The following is an 18564-nucleotide window of genomic DNA, read 5'->3' on the forward strand; positions in this document are numbered from 1 at the left end:
CAAACACTTTTACGAGACCAATAAGATAAAATTAGACCTACATAGGGTTCTTACACCGTTTGAACGACTACGCACCTCCGCGTCTCCTTTACGTGGCACTGTCAGCATCCTATATGCCCAGCTCCTAGATAGTCTCACAACAGACCCAATGCCCTATTGTTCTGCATGGGAGAGGGAGCTTAATTGCACCATCTCTGAGGAGGAGTGGAGACAAGCAGTCTCGTTGTAACACCGGTCCTCCATCTCATCTAAAGCGCATGAGACGCTAAGGTGATGACATGATGGTACCGTGTTCCATCTCTTCATGCCCGCATCTATCCATATGTCCCTGACGCTTGTTGGCGATGTGGACGACAGGGAGGCACCATGTCACACATTTGGCTAGACTGCCCTGCGCTTAGTCCCTTCTGGTCACAGCTATTAGACATTGCTGAAAAGGTATTGAAAACGCCCATTCCCAAGTCGGCCAAAATTCTCCTCTTATCTATCTTCCCACCCACCATACCACGGACCTCGGTCCGACTGCTCAATTTTCTGCTCTTGGCTGCTAGAACGGTGATCTCACGTTTGTGGAAATCATCAACCCCCCCCCCCCCTCCATCTCATCCTGGCTTCTGGAGGTTTCATACCTCCATAGGATGGAGGAATTAGTTGCGGACTCACGAGGTCAATTAGATAAATTCACGTCCATATGGTGACCTTGGTTAGAATTTATGTCCTCGGACGAGTTTACGACTATACATGGATCTGACCTCTAAGGCTCTCTGCTAAGATTTGATGTCTGTGTTCATGCTTGAGGTGCTCAGGGTCTCCGGGCGATGTGCTGTGACGCAGGGTAGGTACTCCTTGACTGTTGATCTATTCCTTTCTTCCCCCCTTGCCTTTTTCTCTTTTCTTTCTATTTCCCCATCTTTACCGCTTTTCCTTTCATTTTAACAAGTGCTTTGTTGACCTCTCATGTACCGGAGACAGACGCATTATGTCTTGGTATATCTGTTGCAGACAGACTAACACACTTTAGTCCCTCCGCTAGAATTGCAACTCCCGAGGGAACATACTGTTGATGCGAATGATTACCTTCTTTCTGAAACTGATCGAATGATAATATGGCATCTCTCACACTATCATCTATGTGTTTATCTGTGATTTTACTTAATGTGATTCATACAGTACTGTTCTTGCTTAATGCTGTTTATAGGACTTATGTTGTGTCGCTTGGTGCCTAATTACACTGCCCTAGTTGTACTTCGCTGTGAAAACATTAATAAATTCGTATTTAAAAAAAATAAAAAAAAACCCAAAAAAAACCATGTTTTAACTTTCACGGTCTTTCTGCACATATAAGGAGCCCATTGGATGTACGGGTCCACATAACCTGATTAAGAATGGTTCCTGCCCCTCAAAACGCATTGTCTGATACTATCGTGTCACTATTTAGTTTTTGCCTTTTTCTTATTTTGGGCCAATAAGGCTTCCTTGTTTGAGTTCCCCTCAGTTCTTTACTAATACAAGAACTGACATGGAGAAGCGCCTGTAGCAGCTGTCATTTTTCTTTCCCCACACCCTGAGGATATTCAGAGAACCAGGGCAAGTACAGATAAAGCTCAGTTATGTAACGTGTTCAGTACCGTTAACCATGGTGCTGAAGTATTAAAGGTAATACAGCTAGAAATAGCCGTCACAGGAAGCTGATGCTCCTGAGTTTCATCATCCACAAGGGACAATATTGTTGATCCAAAAAGTCTCCACAGTAAATACTGTTGATCTAAATATGTGCAAAAGAGGAAACCGTGGCCAGGGACTAGGGCAGTGTCTTCTCAGGTAACGGAGGGACGCAACAGGATCACCCGATATGGAGTTGGTATCGGAGGTGCAATGCCCACATGAATATCAATGTAGTGATGCACAAACAAGACAGGACTGCACTCACCCTCCAAAGTAGCTTTATTCAAGCATCTCTAAGGTGACAGGTAAATGCAGCAGTGGAGGCAGGGGACAGACTTTCACGCTTTACAGAGCTTCCTCAAGCCAGCATATCAAGAGATTTAACCCCTTAATGACTGCCAATATGTTTTTACAGCGCTCTACAATAATGACTGTGTGGAAGATCGCAGAGGGTCAGGTGCCTGACTGTCACACAGCCAGGCACCCAGAAGGTAGAAACATTATTTGATCTTTCCTGCCTTGCTGAATACTTTGTACAGAGCGCTCATATGCACACTGAATATGCTTAGGTCCCAGGGATCATCTGACTGCTGGGTGACTTGTAGAGATGAGCGAACTTACAGTAAGTTTGATTCGTCACGAACTTCTCGGCTCGGCGGTTGCTGACTTTTCCTGCATAAATTAGTTCAGCTTTCAGGTGCTCCTGTGGGCTGGAAAAGGTGGATACAGTCCTAGGAGACTCTTTCCTAGGACTGTATCCACCTTTTCCACCCCACCGGAGCATGGGAAAGCTGAACTAATTTATGCAGGAAAAGTCAGCAACCGCCGAGCTGAGAAGTTCGTGGCGAATCGAATTTACTGTAAGTTCGCTCATCTCTAGTGACTTGTCACAACCATGCTGCGAGAAAATATAGCTCGAGGGGAAATAAGAAAAATAATGAGATAAAAGAAAAAAAAAACTGAACATACACAAAAGCCTTGCAGCTAATGATACAATGACGTTCACTGGGGATTGCTATAAATCAGTACAACTAACATGCAAGAAAAATAAAAAATTACTTAAACAAAAAAAAAATTCATAGGAAGTATCAGGGTGTCTTTAAATATTAACGCACACATCTAGTTTTTGAGTTTTACACGTTTGAGTCATTCCTTGGTGAGAAGCACATCACAGTGTGTCTCACCAGCGGGCAGATACAATTTCTCAGGGAAGCCTGCAGCAGGGGTTAAATCCCTACAGCATCACAGAAGAAATGGATCAATGAGTTGCCCAAGTACAGCACGGACATGCGGGGTCCTCCATAGTCAGATATGTTCTTTGTAGCTACTATTCACTGTGCATGGAAAACAGAATTCCTCCCGGAATATTCGCTTCTAAAGCTTTTCCCAGCTTAGGACATCTTAGACCTCCTTGTAGGGAAGCTCTTTAGTAGCCTGGCCGTATCAGGTATAGGTTTTATTACTGAAGACTCTAGCTCAGGCTAGATCATGACAAGAGCCATATTGTGGAATTATTTGTTTCATTCGCAATAGGTGGAAAATTAGCAAATATTGTGCACAACTCATTTAGATGCATTTAAAAAAACAAAAAAAAAACTACTGGAATGTAGTGTGGCATGGTTAGTTTTGTTGCAGTGGTCAGTGATTTATCGACTTTTTCAAATTATCAAGGTTTTGTGCTAGCTTACATCAGGCCTGAACAGCACTTCAAAATGTACCTACATCTCATTATGAAGAACGTGCACCTCTTTGATAGATTGGGGGGGGGGGGGGGGAAGTACACCAGGTATGCCCAGAGGGGTAAAACGAATGTTATTTACAAAGACAAATGTTAACATTTCCCCCATAGTCATTGTTTGTTTGATAGTTTTTTTTCAAACCCAAGAATCTAGTCTGAGCTAGAGGAGGCTTAAGTGGGAGCTGCATATACTTTTAGCTCTTAAAAGGGGTACTCTGCCCCTTCACACTTTTTCCCCTATCCAAAGGATAGGGGATAAGATGTCTGATCGCTGGGGGTCCGGCCGCTGGGACCCTCCACGATCTCCGGCACAGCACCATGGTGTTCAGAATACGGAAGCTTGAGCTTCTGAGGTTATGATGTCCCGCCACGCTCCCCTCCATCATGTCTACAGGATGGGGTGTTGTGGCTCGTACATAGTTGTCACACCCCCTCCCATAGACTAGAATGGAGGGGGCCTGATGGCTGTGGTCGCCCATCATCCGGCACGGAGCACGGTTCGCTCTGTGCATCGGATGATTGGGGTGCTGTGACGGAGATCACGGGGAGTCCCAGCAGCTGGACCCCACAATTAGACATATCCCCTATCCTTTAGATATGGCATAAGATGTTTAGGGGCAGAGTACCCCTTTAAAAAGGGGTTATTCAGGAAAATATATATCAACTGGCCCCAGAAAGTTAAACAGATTTGCAAATTACTTCTATTAAAAAATCTTAATCCTTTCAGTACTTATGAGCTGCTGAAGTTGAGTTGTTCTTTTGTGTCTAAGTGCTCCCTGATGACACCTGTCTCGTGATCTGTCCAGAGTAGAAGCAAATCCCCATAACAAATCTCTTATACTCTGTGCAGTTCCGAGAAAAGCAGAGATGTCAGAAGAGAGCACTGTTGCCAGACAGAAAGGAACAACTCAACTTCAGCAGCTGATAATTATTGTAAGGATTAAGATTTTTTAATAGAAGTAATTTACAAAACTGTTTATCCTGGAATACCCCTTTAGGCCTGTGTGGAAAAGGCAACAGTAGACTTGTGTGATAAGGCTTACCAAAAAGGTGGACCAAGTGTGTTGCTATGAATTTGGCAGTTGCCTAAACCAGTGAGTGTATTCTAAGAGATTGTGAGGTCTTTACCCGTAACCCACACAAAGGGGTATGGAGTTTGCCAAAAAGATACTCAAGTCGCTACCCTCGGAGTAAAAAGACAAATTTTTTGGAGCACTAAAGCAGCACATAGGGTAAGACAAGCCGAGTTCTTGTGAAAATGTATAGTCAAATGCTCACAGCAGGCAGAGTTCTAGCACTCACATATACAGACACAAAATCTGGTCAGGCAACAATAATTCTGCTTTTCAAAATGTGGAATCCTGGTATTTTAATAAGCAGTGTTTTTTTTTTCCCCTTTTCATTCCAGCTTAAACCCAGAAGTGTATAAGCCAATGCATAAATGAATGAGGCGTGTAATTTTTTTGGCTTGCGTCAGGCTTTTAGCCAAAAACTAATTTTCATGCCTTTTCTTAATTAAAATGTACGCTTCAGTGCAGAATTTCTGTCTGTGTATATAAAGTGATGAGCGGCATTTTGACAATGTGTCAGATGATAAATGGGTATGAAAGATTTAGGAATATGAATTTTCATAAAGTAACTGTATTGTGGTAACTATTCACAGATAGTTACATTCCCAACCATCTGATCCAGTAGAGCATCACTCCTTACTGGATCCTCCACAAACTGGCCCATAAAACTAACCTGCAAAAAAATTCTCCCCTTTCAGTTGTAACCAAACCATGACCCTAATCTATATCTTGGGCCCTCTATTTGTGTGCGAAGCTGACCAACTATTCTGCAATTGAAGTTGGGAGGGTCTACAGATATACTTCTGTATAGAAACAAGCCAACCGGCACCAGAAAGCCTTAGAAATAATCAGAGCAATGTCCAAAGCCTGACCAGGTGCGTCGGCAAGAGTGGAGGTGCTAACAAGGTGTAAAGCTATATGTAGTATACAGGTAATAGAAAAAAAATAACGTTGCAATCCCCACAAAACACAGCATGGAGGTTTTCAAATCGGGGTTTATTCGTGAATACGAAGTGCTATACAGTCAAAGCAGGTTGGTGGGAAGCAGACATCAGCTCCACAGAGATGATGTCTGCTCCCCTCCCTTTCCTCCAACCTGCTTTGACTGTATAGCACTTCATATTCACGAATAAACCCGGATTTGAAAACCTCCCATGGTGTTTTGTGGGGATTGCAACATTATTTTTTTTCTATTACCTGTATACTACATATAGCTTTACACCTTGTTAGCACCTCCACTCTTGCCGACACACCTGGTCGGGCTTTGGACATTGCTCTGATTATTTCAAAGGCTTTCTGGTGCCGGTTGGGTTCTTTCTATACAGACTTATAAAATATTGATATGTTGCAGATATAGCAATTCTAAAACTCTCTCTAATACTGTATATGTCTTTTAAAACTCTTGTTTTTTACCTTATATTTAGCCGTTATAATTCCGGCCACTAGATGTCCCCATACAGGCTAATTTGTATATGTATATAATTTGTATATGTTCTCACAACACCTCATCTGGGTGCCTGCAGCAAGAGCTGATAGACAATGGATAAGGATCTCCTTGTCCATTGCTCTTAAAGGGTTATTCCGGCCAAATATTTCTTATCACCTATTTAAAGGCGGGACTCCCGTGATCTCTGGCCAGCACCCGCATTCTATGCCGTGCTGCTGCTCCAGTCTCGGAAACCTCTGTTTACGGGACTGGAGACGTGACATCACGCCATGCCCCCTCGTGACGTCACAGCACGCCCCCTCCATTCATGTCTATGGGAGGGGGCGTAACTGCAAAGACTGGAGCATCAGCCGAGTATAGAATGCGGGTGCTGCCCGGAGATCTTGGGGGTCCCAGTGGCGAGCCCTCTGCGATCAGACATCTTATCCCTGAATCCTTTGGATAGGGGATAAGATGTCTTTGGCAGGAATACCCCTTTAACTTCCCACCAGAAGCCACTTCTTTATCCACCAGCCCCAATTACATCTCTCCTCCTCACCCCCTCCCCACCCAAGTATTGCTTTAAACATTCTAAGCAAATTAATTATGGTCATAATAGAGATTTTATCTCAATTACATTCACTATTGATCTTCAGCTCGTCAATAATTGCATCATCTCTTCATATGTTGGCCTATGTACAGAGAATTCAGATCGCTGTGAAATTCCAGAACAGAAGCAGCACATGTAGCTGCAAGCGACCCATGACCTACAAACAAGTTTCTCAATAAAAGTTTATGCTCCCGATGGAAACATAGAAGGGATTTGCACAGGAATACAAGATTTTCACACACCAAAAAACTAAACTTTGCACTGCTCACCACATTCATGCAACAAATGTCCATTATTATTAAAAATTGAGGCCAGAAGGTGCGATAAAGATCATACGGTTGAAAAGTGTACCAGTAGAAGTTGTTAAAGTGCTCTCTCTGCTTAACCCCTTAAGGACCGGGCGTTTTTCGGTTTTTGCTCTTTCGTTTTTTCCTCCTTACCTTTAAAAAAAATCATAACTCTAAATTTTGTACGTAAAAATCTGTATTATGGCTTATTTTTTGCGCCAACAATTCTACTTTGTAATGATATCAGTCATTTTACACAAAAATCTACGGCGAAACGGGAAAAGTCATTGTGCGACAAAATTGAAAAAAATACAGCCATTTTGTAACTTTTGGGGGCTTCCGTTTCTACGTAGTACATTGTTCGGTAAAAATTACACCTTTATTCTCTAGGTCCATACAGTTAAAATCATACCCTACTTGTATAGGTTTGATTTTGTATTACTTCAGAAAAAAAAAATCATAACTACATGCAGGAAAATTTATACGTTTAAAATTGTCATCTTCTGACCCCTATAACTTTTTTATTTTTCCGTGTTCAGGGCGCTATGAGAGTAAATTTTTTGCGCCGTGATCTGAAGTTTTCGTCAATACCATTTATGCATTGATCTGGCTTTTTGATCGCTTTTTATTCATCTTTTCATGATATAAAAAAGTGAGCAAAAATACGCTATTTTGGACTTTGGAATTTTTTTGCGCATACGCCATTGACCGTGCGGTTTAATTAGCGGTATATTTTTTTCATTTGGACATTTCCGCACGCGGCGAGACCACATATACAGTATGTTTATTTTTGTTGTTATTTACACTGTTACTTTTTATTATTGGAAATGCCAGGTGATTCAAACTTTTATTAGGAGAAGGGATCAAAGGGTTAATGATTTTTTTACACTCTTCTTTTGCAATATTATAGCCCCCATAGGGGGCTATATCATTGCATTTACTGATCTTTAACAGTGTTCACTGCATCTCCATAGGGATGCATTGATCAGTGTTTTCGGCGATTGATTGCTCAAGCCTGGATCTCAGGCTTGAAGCATTCAATCGGCGATCGGACTGCAGGAAGGAAGGTAAGAGACCTTCCTCCTGTAGTACAGCTGTTCTGGATGCCGCGATTTCACCGCAGCGATCCCGAACAGCTCCCTGAGCTAACCGGCACTTTTTACTTTCACTTTTAGCCGCGTGGCTCAGCTTTGAGCGCACGGCTAAAGAGTTAATAGCGCGCGGCACCGCGATCAGTGCCGCGCGCTATTAGCGGCGGGTCCCGGCTTCACTATGACGCTGGGCCCGCCGTGATATGATGTGGGGGTCACCATGGGACCCCGCGTTATATCACGGGAGCAGGACAAAGGAGGTACTCATACGTCCTTTTGTAAATTACTTATATTAAAAAATCTTAATCCTTCCAGTACTTTTTAGGGGCTGTATACTAAAGAGAAATCCAAAAGAGAAATGCATTTCCTCTGATGTCATGACCACAGTGCTTTCTGCTGACCTCTGCTGTCCATTTTAGGAACTGTCCAGAGCAGGAGAAAATCCTCCTAGCAAACATATGCTGCTCCGGACAGTTCCTAAAATGGACAGCAGAGGTCAGCAGAGAGCACTGTGGTCATGAAATCAGAGGAAATGCATTTCTTTTCTGGATTACTCTTTAGCATACAGCTCCTAAAAAGTACTGGAAGGATTAAGATTTTTTAATAGAAGGGATTTACAAATCTGTTTAACTTTCTGGCACCAATTGATTTTAAAAAAATATAAAGTTTTCCACGGGAGTACCCCCTTAATAAAACTCATGATAGGGTATAAGCATCTGATCGCAAGGCATCTGGGTCCCCTGTCATCTCCAAAACAGAGAACAGAGTCTCCCCAGAGAACTGATAATGAAAGTACTCTATATAATTCCCTTTAGGGGGTGCGCCAAGATTTGTTACTGAAAGCTTGTCACAACATTCTAAGCACATGTATTTACGTGCAGGTCAGATTTTGAGCAACAGAAGTCTGAGCTGCGACAGGGATGTGAAAATCCTATCGCTCGACACTCGGGACACGTAGCTTTAGCCCTGTATCGGGCAAACAGGATTGGACCATTTTTTTAATGCGGCGTGAGGTGCAGGAGCGGACGTAGACTTGCATGGGACGCAAGTCTGCACCTCACATCGGCGCTCAGGGTGTATGGAGCTGGCTCCTGACTCGTGCCCCCTCCATACACGGCGGCCCCCGGCTGATTTCAGTAGCCATGGGCCGCTGCTAATAGCCGCGGCCGGCTATTAAGCCTTTAGATCACTGCTGTCTAAAGGGATCTTTAAACCATCCCGGTGGTCTAGCGGGGGGGTGATGCCCTGTGGAGGTGGCCTGAGGGCTTACCTCTGCATTTATGGCTTCCTCCATAGATCTGCATTTGATTGAGCCTGCCTTGAACAGGCTCAACCAAATGAACACAGATCAATGGAGTTCAATAGAACAGCATTGATCTGTATGAGGAATCTAAATTATTCCTCCTAAAAAAGTGTATTTAAAAAAAATAATAAAAGTTTAATAAAAGTTTAAAAACACCCATTAACCCCTTCCATAGTAAAAGTTCCTATCACCCCCACCCCCCTTTTCCACATAAAAATATGTAAAACATAATAAAAATAAACATATTTGGTATTGGCACGTGTGTAATTGTCCGAACTATTAAACAACAACATTTTATATCCTGTACGGTGAATGCGTTAATGTAAAAAATAAATTAAAAAAATAAACACAGAATTGCATTTTTTATGTTTATAACATAATATCCAAGAAAAAAAATGAAATAAAAAAAGTTTTCAAAAAGTCTGATAAATACCAAAATGGTACCGATACAAACAGCATATTACGGCCCAAAAAATTAGCCCTCATACAGACCAGTATACAGAAAAATAAAAATATAGGGATCAGGAATTATTTTTTTTTTTTTATTAAAAAGTAAAAAAAAAATTTAAACATGATGGAAACTAAACATTTGCTATTGGTGTAATCAGGCCGACCTAAAGTATCAAAATAATATGCAAGGTGAATGGCGAAAAAAAGAAAACCCCAAAATTTGCATCTTTTTCAGTTTCACCTTACAAATATTTTTCTGTTTCAGAGCATGAGTTATGGAAAAATGAAAGGTGTCATTACAAAGTATACATGGCCCCGCAAGTCTGTAGATGGAAAAATAAAAGTTATGGCTATTATAGGGTGAGGAGGAAAAAGCAAAAGTGCAGAAACTAATAAAGACTTTATTTACGTACTATTTTATCTACCAGGACAAGTGGATTTTCTTGAGGGACAAGTAGAGTGTTCCGCTATAGTCCCTTGGACAAGTATGTGTATATATTTATTGCTTTATGTATTTATTTATTTGTTTTTTTTAAATGGTCACCCTCATTAAAACTAATTTTTGCTATTGCACTCATAGGCGTGCGCACGGGGTGTGCCGGGTGTGCCCAGGCACACCCTAATCAAGCCCAGGGAGGCATCCGAGGCCACCATGAGCAGCCCGCAGAGGACCCCCCCGTCACATTCGGGACATCCCTGTGTCCCGAAAGATCTTTTCGGGACACAAGGATGTCCCGGTTACCTTTCTACAGTGGCCCCCGTGTTAACTTTCAAAACACAGGGGCCGCCGGGAAGTAGCGCACGCAGGGACGTCATTGACGTCCCGTGCGTGCGTCCATAGCAACAGAGGAGCGGAGAAGGAAGGAAGGAAGAGGATGCACGCGCCGGCCGGAATGGTAAGTGACCAACACGAGCTGGTGTGGGGGAAACTATGAGGAGGAAACTATACTGCACCTAATGTGGGGGAAAAGTATGCTGCACCTAATGTGGGGGGAAACGGTATGCTGCACCTAATGTGGGGGGAAACGGTATGCTGCACCTAATGTGGGGGAAAAGGTATGCTGCACCTAATGTGGGGGAAAAGGTATGCTGCACCTAATGTGGGGGAAAAGGTATGCTGCACCTAATGTGGGGGAAAAGGTATGCTGCACCTAATGTGGGGGAAAAGGTATGCTGCACCTAATGTGGGGGAAAAGGTATGCTGCACCTAATGTGGGGGAAAAGGTATGCTGCACCTAATGTGGGGGAAAAGGTATGCTGCACCTAATGTGGGGGAAACTATGCTGCACCTAATGTGGGGGAAACTATGCTGCACCTAATGTGGGGGAAACTATGCTGCACCTAATGTGGGGGAAACTATGCTGCACCTAATGTGGGGGAAACTATGCTGCACCTAATGTGGGGGAAACTATGCTGCACCTAATGTGGGGGAAACTATGCTGCACCTAATGTGGGGGAAACTATGCTGCACCTAATGTGGGGGAAACTATGCTGCACCTAATGTGGGGGAAACTATGCTGCACCTAATGTGGGGGAAACTATGCTGCACCTAATGTGGGGGAAACTATGCTGCACCTAATGTGGGGGAAACTATGCTGCACCTAATGTGGGGGAAACTATGCTGCACCTAATGTGGGGGAAACTATGCTGCACCTAATGTGGGGGAAACTATGCTGCACCTAATGTGGGGGAAACTATGCTGCACCTAATGTGGGGGAAACTATGCTGCACCTAATGTGGGGGAAACTATGCTGCACCTAATGTGGGGGAAACTATGCTGCACCTAATGTGGGGGAAACTATGCTGCACCTAATGTGGGGGAAACTATGCTGCACCTAATGTGGGGGAAACTATGCTGCACCTAATGTGGGGGAAACTATGCTGCACCTAATGTGGGGGAAACTATGCTGCACCTAATGTGGGGGAAACTATGCTGCACCTAATGTGGGGGAAACTATGCTGCACCTAATGTGGGGGAAACTATGCTGCACCTAATGTGGGGGAAACTATGCTGCACCTAATGTGGGGGAAACTATGCTGCACCTAATGTGGGGGAAACTATGCTGCACCTAATGTGGGGGAAACTATGCTGCACCTAATGTGGGGGAAACTATGCTGCACCTAATGTGGGGGAAACTATGCTGCACCTAATGTGGGGGAAACTATGCTGCACCTAATGTGGGGGAAACTATGCTGCACCTAATGTGGGGGAAACTATGCTGCACCTAATGTGGGGGAAACTATGCTGCACCTAATGTGGGGGAAACTATGCTGCACCTAATGTGGGGGAAACTATGCTGCACCTAATGTGGGGGAAACTATGCTGCACCTAATGTGGGGGAAACTATGCTGCACCTAATGTGGGGGAAACTATGCTGCACCTAATGTGGGGGAAACTATGCTGCACCTAATGTGGGGGAAACTATGCTGCACCTAATGTGGGGGAAACTATGCTGCACCTAATGTGGGGGAAACTATGCTGCACCTAATGTGGGGGAAACTATGCTGCACCTAATGTGGGGGAAACTATGCTGCACCTAATGTGGGGGAAACTATGCTGCACCTAATGTGGGGGAAACTATGCTGCACCTAATGTGGGGGAAACTATGCTGCACCTAATGTGGGGGAAACTATGCTGCACCTAATGTGGGGGAAACTATGCTGCACCTAATGTGGGGGAAACTATGCTGCACCTAATGTGGGGGAAACTATGCTGCACCTAATGTGGGGGAAACTATGCTGCACCTAATGTGGGGGAAACTATGCTGCACCTAATGTGGGGGGAAACTATACTGCACCTAATGTGGGGGGAACTATACTGCACCTAATGTGGGGGAACTATACTGCACCTAATGTGGGGGAACTATACTGCACCTAATGTGGGGGAACTATACTGCACCTAATGTGGGGGAACTATACTGCACCTAATGTGGGGGAACTGTACTGCACCTAATGTGGGGGAACTGTACTGCACCTAATGTGGGGGAACTGTACTGGTGCAGTACAGTTCCCCCGCATTAGGTGCAGTACAGTTCCCCCGCATTAGGTGCAGTACAGTTCCCCCGCATTAGGTGCAGTACAGTTCCCCCGCATTAGGTGCAGTACAGTTCCCCCGCATTAGGTGCAGTACAGTTCCCCCACATTAGGTGCAGTACAGTTCCCCCACATTAGGTGCAGTACAGTTCCCCCACATTAGGTGCAGTACAGTTCCCCCACATTAGGTGGCACCTAATGTGGGGGAACTGTACTGCCAACCTAATGTGGGGGAACTGTACTGCCAACCTAATGTGGGGGAACTGTACTGCCAACCTAATGTGGGGGAACTGTACTGCCAACCTAATGTGGGGGGACTGTACTGCCAACCTAATGTGGGGGGACGTATACTGCACCTAATGTGGGGGAACTATACTAACTGTGTGTATGTGTGCGTATATATACATATATGCACGCGCGCGGCGTGAGTTTGTGCTTTAGGGTGCACACCCTAATGCAATAGGCTGCGCACGCCTATGATTGCACTCCTTATGGTAAATAAAAAAATATTTGTAATATACTTTATTATTTAAAAAAAAAAAAAAATGAAGTTTTCTATGTTTTATTTGTGCTTAACCCCTTAAGGACGCAGCCCTTTTTCACCTTAAGGACTGAGCCCTTTTTCGCAATTCTGACCACCGTCGATTTACGAATTAATAACGTGAAAACGCTTTTATCGAATATTCTGATTCTGAGAGTTTTTTCGTGACACTTTCCACTTTATTTTGGTGGTAAATTTTTGGCGTTACTTGCATCCTTTTTTGGTGAAAAATCCCCAAATTTCATGAAAATTTATCATTTTTCTAACTTTGAAGCTCTCTACTTAGGAAAATGGATATTCCAAATAAATGTTATTTTTATTCACAAATACAATATGTCCACTTTATGTTGGCATCATAAAATGGACATATTTTAGCTTTTTGAAAAAATTAGAGGGCTTCAAAGTAGAGCAGCAATTTTCAAAAAGTTCATGAAAATTGCTAAATCTGAAGGGACAGATGTTATAGAACTACAACTCCCAGCATGCCTGGGCAGTCCAGTCATGCTGAGAGTTGTAGTTTGGCAACATCTGGAGGGCTACCGTTTGGGCACCACTTTAACAGGGGTCTCCAAACTGTGACCCTCCAGATGTTGCAAAACTACAACTCCCAGCATGCCCAGACAGCCTTTGGCTGTCTGGGCATGCTGGGAGTTGCAGTTTGGCCTTCCTATTGGTTGCCACAGTAAAGATCACTTTACTTTCACTTTCAATCCCCCCCACTGTAGTTTTCCTACCTGACCCAGGATCCAGCAGTCTCCAGCGACGATTGGGGATCTCCAGGCATCTTCTCCTGCAGGTACCGGCCTCCATCTTCTTCCCACGAGCCCCTCGACTTCCAGGGGGGTGCGACCAAAGGTGACCGCCACTGTCCTGCTCTGCCATTGGTCAGAATCAGTTCTGATCAATGGCAGGGGATAGGAGGAGTTTGCAGCTCTGCGACCTCACTCCTAGCCCTCAAGATGATCGAGGCTGTCCCTGAAAGCTCCGATCATCGCTATTTTCCAGGTGATCGGGTCACCAGAGACCCTATCAGCCCGGAATAGCAAAAAAATTGCATGTCTGAATTGACATGCGATTTTCTGAGATCGCCGACATGGGGGGGGGGGTGCCTGCTGAATGAAAGGTAATACTCACGTGTCCCCGCTGCTCTGGATGTCGCTCCATCACTGTCCCCGTGGTGTCCCCGACGCTCCGGACGTCTTCTTCCCCGGGATCCATCACTACGCACACCGCTCCTATTGGATGACGGGATGGCGTGCGCGACGACATCGAAGGAGAGTGCCGGCCATGCGGGGGATCCCGGCCCGGAGCAGACACCGAGGAGGCAGGTAAGGTCCCTCCCGGTGTCCTGTAAGCTGTTCAGGACGCCGCAATTTCACCGCGGCGGTCCCGAACAGCCCGACTCAGCAGCCGGGTTAGTGTCACTTTCGCTTCAGACGTGGCGGTCACCTTTGGTCGCCGCATATGAAGGGTTAATACAGGGCATCACCGCGATCGGTGATGTCCTGTATTAGCCGTGGGTCCCGGCCATTGATGGCCACCAGAACCGACCCGATAGGTGTATGTATTCGCCGTATAAGACGCACCAACTTTCCACAAGAACGGAGTCACAAGAACGGAGTCACAAGAACGGAGTCACAAGAACGGAGTCACAAGAACGGAGTCACAAGAACGGAGTCACAAGAACGGAGTCAATTGTTCTGCTGTGTGAATGGACTGGCAGTAGAGCATGTGTGTTGCTGGAAATTGAAAACTAAAGTTTGGCAGTCCAGCAGTAAAGGAACTGTCCCTGCAGTCAGAATACATGTATTCATGGGTGCAGTACTGGTATCTATGAACTTTTAAGTAAATCTGCAATTCTGATTTTGAAAAGTGTCGCTAAGGTACATCCAGCAGATCATGGATAAGTAATGTGCTTACAGAGATCCATATATATTTACAGCTCACACCATTTCCATAAATGTGGAAGATCTGCTCTTAAAAGGGGTACTCCAGTGAAAATTATTATTATTATTTTTATTTTTTTAAATCAACTGTTGCAAGAAAGTTAACAGATTTGTAAATTACTTCTATTAAAAAAAAAATCTTAATCCTTTCAGTACTTCTTAGCTGCTGAATACTACAGAAGATATTTTCTTTTTGGAACACTTTTTTTTTTTTTTTTGTGTTCCATCACAGTACCCCTTTAATGAAAGTGCCTATTTCGTATACATTAAATCAACTGGTGGCAGAAGGTTAAACAGATTTGTAAATCACTTCTATTAAAAAATCTTAATCCTTCCAGTACTTATTAGAGAGCACTGTGGTTGTGATTAAGCAGAGAGCACTGTATTCCAAGAAGAAAATAATTTCCTCTGTAGTACTCAGCAGCTAATAAGTACTGGAAGGATTAAGATTTTTTAATAGAAGTGATTTACAAATCTGTTTAACCTTCTGCCACCAGTTGATTTAATGTATACGAAATAGGCACTTTCATTAAAGGGGTACTGTGATGGAACACAAAAAAAAAAAAAAAAAAAAAAGTGTTCCATCGGAGTACCCCTTTAATGAAAGTGTCTAATTCATATATATGGCCTGCTATTCTGTAATGAGGGTTCTGCCTAAATGCTGTACTTAAAGGGGTACTCCGGTGGAAAACTTTTTTTTTATTTTTATTTTTTTAAATCAACTGGTGCCAGAAAGTTCAACAGGTTTGTAAATTATTTCCATTTAAAAATCTTAATCCTTCCAGTACTTAGCTGCTGTATGCTCCACAGGAAGTTATTTTCTTTTTGACACCTGCTGACACCCCTGTCCATGTCAGGAACTGTCCAGAGCAGGAGCAAACCCTTCTAGCAAACTATCCTGCTGTGGACAGAGGTGTCAGCAGACAGCACTGTGGACAGACAAAAGAAATTAAAAAAAAGAAATGAACTTCCTCTGTATTATACAGCAGCTGATAAGTACTGGAAGGATTAAGATTTTTTTTTTTTTTTTTAACACCCACTGATCGGAAGAATGGCAATCAGCAATCTTTGTCATACCGCCCCAAAGAAAACCAGTGAGCAGCAAGACAAGGATTGCCAAGGTCCAGGTATCCCATGCTCCTACCCCTCGTTCTCCTGATCGGTATGGCTCTCAGCACGGAGACCCTGACCAATTAAAAACTTTTAGCATTTCTCTGAGTTTTTCGTTTAAAGCTTTTAAGGGTGTATTCGCACGTACAGGATCTGCTGCAGATTTTAAGCCGTGCTCAATCTTTTAGATTATATTGAAATCAGCAGCAGATCACATATGTGTGAATACATCCTAGAGCAGTGGCCTCCAACCTGCGGACCTCCAGATGTTACAAAACTACAACTCCCAGCATGCCCGGACAGCCGTTGGCTGTCCGGGCATGCTGGGAGTTGTAGTTTTGCAACATCTGGAGGTCCGCAGGTTGGAGGCCACTCCCCTAGAGCGACATGTACATTTTAATGTTTACAAATGTTATGTAACTCTTAAATACCTTGTGGGAAATAAAAATTGTCAAAGCGAAACTGCCTTTGTTGCTCATAGCAACCAACTACAGCCCAGCTCTTACTCAAAAGCAGTGTACGAAATCAACTGTGTTGTACTTGGTTGCTACGGACAACAAAAAGCTTTTTTTTTTTCTTTTTGGTCAGATTTCATACTTATGTACGCAGCGCAGGCAATATTCTAGGAGTGGATAATGCTGATCAATACCAAAAGTTCCTGATCTGTTCTTGATGCAGTTATTAGAGTCCTATTCACACAGTGCATTAATAGCCCTTGTGATTAACGTCACCAGAGCTGCCATAGCTTCTCCCTAACCAGAAGACGCATCACTGAGGTGATCACTATAACCATTTATACATTTTAAGGGAGATTTATCAAAAGTTGCCCATAGCAACCAATCAGATTGCTTCTTTCATTGTTAACAAGGCCTCTGCAAAATGAAAGAAGCAATCTGATTGGTTGCTATGGGCAACTCAGCAACTTCCCCCCCTGGACAGGTTTTGATAAAGCTCCCCCTTTATGTTGTTGGTCCTAAATGCTGTATAGTTTATGCAGGAACACTCCGCCCACATGTTAACATGATACTATGAACACAACTGTAGCAGGTGTGACCCATTCATCAGGGCAAATGCATCCCTATCGTGCGCACAGATCTACACATGAGTGATGCGGCTCCCCATACAGTCTCCAGGCCTATCCACCCCCTCCGCTGTACTCAGCACTCACTGAAGAAGATCCGGTACTCCAGGCTGTTGGCCTTGGCCCTCTGCTCGGTGCTGTATGACATGCTGCCGTTCCTTTCTAGTCCGCTCCTGCTTGATGTCAGACACAGTAAGGACAGGCCGGGCGGCGCGTACGTACCATATCCCCGCACACACCTTCCCGGCTCCTATCCCATTGGCCGCACAGGCGGTGGGCGTGGCTTCGAATAGGCCTCCTGTCAAAAGAGAATTGTTTGTAGCACACCCCCCCCTGCACTGACAGCCAATAGCCGCCAGCTAGAGTAATGGGCGTGGTTTAGAATACGCTCTAATTTAAAAGATTAGTGACGTCATGAGGGCACTGCCAGGCGACCGCTCGAATCCCGCCTCTTTCCTGACGTCATGTGCTAGTGTGAGCGCCACGTGGAGTTAGCATGGTGGGCGGCCACTACTTCACACACAGCGTTTGTAATGTAACTGTATGACCTCCTATCCAGGTAAGGAATCTTCTGCCCCTAGTGGTCAGGTTAGCTACTAGGAAAGAAATAAAGTGGGAGGAATTAATCATTCCATTCATATATTCTGTTATTCCTATAAAGATAATCTTTTATGGCTTGTGCACCTGCACTAATCCTTCCTTCCCCTAATTAAAGGGATGAACAATGTACAGTGACCCCCCGACCTACGATGGCCCCGACATACCATCATTTCAACATACGATGGCCTCTCAGAGGCCATCACATAGTGAAGACAGCATCAACATACAATGCTTTTGTATGTCGGGGCCATCGCATAAATGGCTATCCGGCAGCGCAGACTTCTTCAGCTGCCGCCGGATAGCTGTTTACGGTGCCCCGTGTGGTCCGCTGACGATCACTTACCTGTCCTTGGGGCTCCGGCGCGTCCTCTTCGGGATCCCCTGCATTGTCTGCGTTCTCCATCTTCTTCATCACGTCGCTGAGCACGCCGTCCCGTCATCCAATAGGAGCGGCGAGCGTAGCGACGTCATGGCAGCGACGGAGAGCAAGGATGCCGGGGAAGCAGAGGCCTTGCCGGATCGTCAGGGAAACCCCGGGGACGCGGCGACAGCGATGGACGGCGGCATCCAGGGCAGCGGTGACGAGCGGTGGCGGTCCGGAGCGGCGGGGACA

General features: G+C 44.5%; 1 protein-coding gene across 3 annotated transcripts in view; it reads right to left on the minus strand.

The window, feature by feature from the left end:
- Positions 1-17664, minus strand: part of PPA1 (inorganic pyrophosphatase 1) — a 132492-nt gene extending 114828 nt beyond the window's left edge. Inside the window, exon 1 of one of the 3 annotated variants that reach the window (XM_056530483.1) lies at positions 17574-17664. Coding sequence is in view for 1 of the 3 variants with exons in the window: in XM_056530481.1 (XP_056386456.1) it covers positions 17439-17499 (61 nt within the window). In the remaining 2 variants the exon portion in view is untranslated. The other 2 variants (XM_056530481.1, XM_056530482.1) reach the window with 2 other exon arrangements.
- Between the last annotated feature and the right edge of the window lie 900 nt (positions 17665-18564).

Source organism: Hyla sarda, chromosome 7 (assembly GCF_029499605.1).
Source record: "Hyla sarda isolate aHylSar1 chromosome 7, aHylSar1.hap1, whole genome shotgun sequence".
NCBI lineage: Eukaryota > Metazoa > Chordata > Amphibia > Anura > Hylidae > Hyla > Hyla sarda.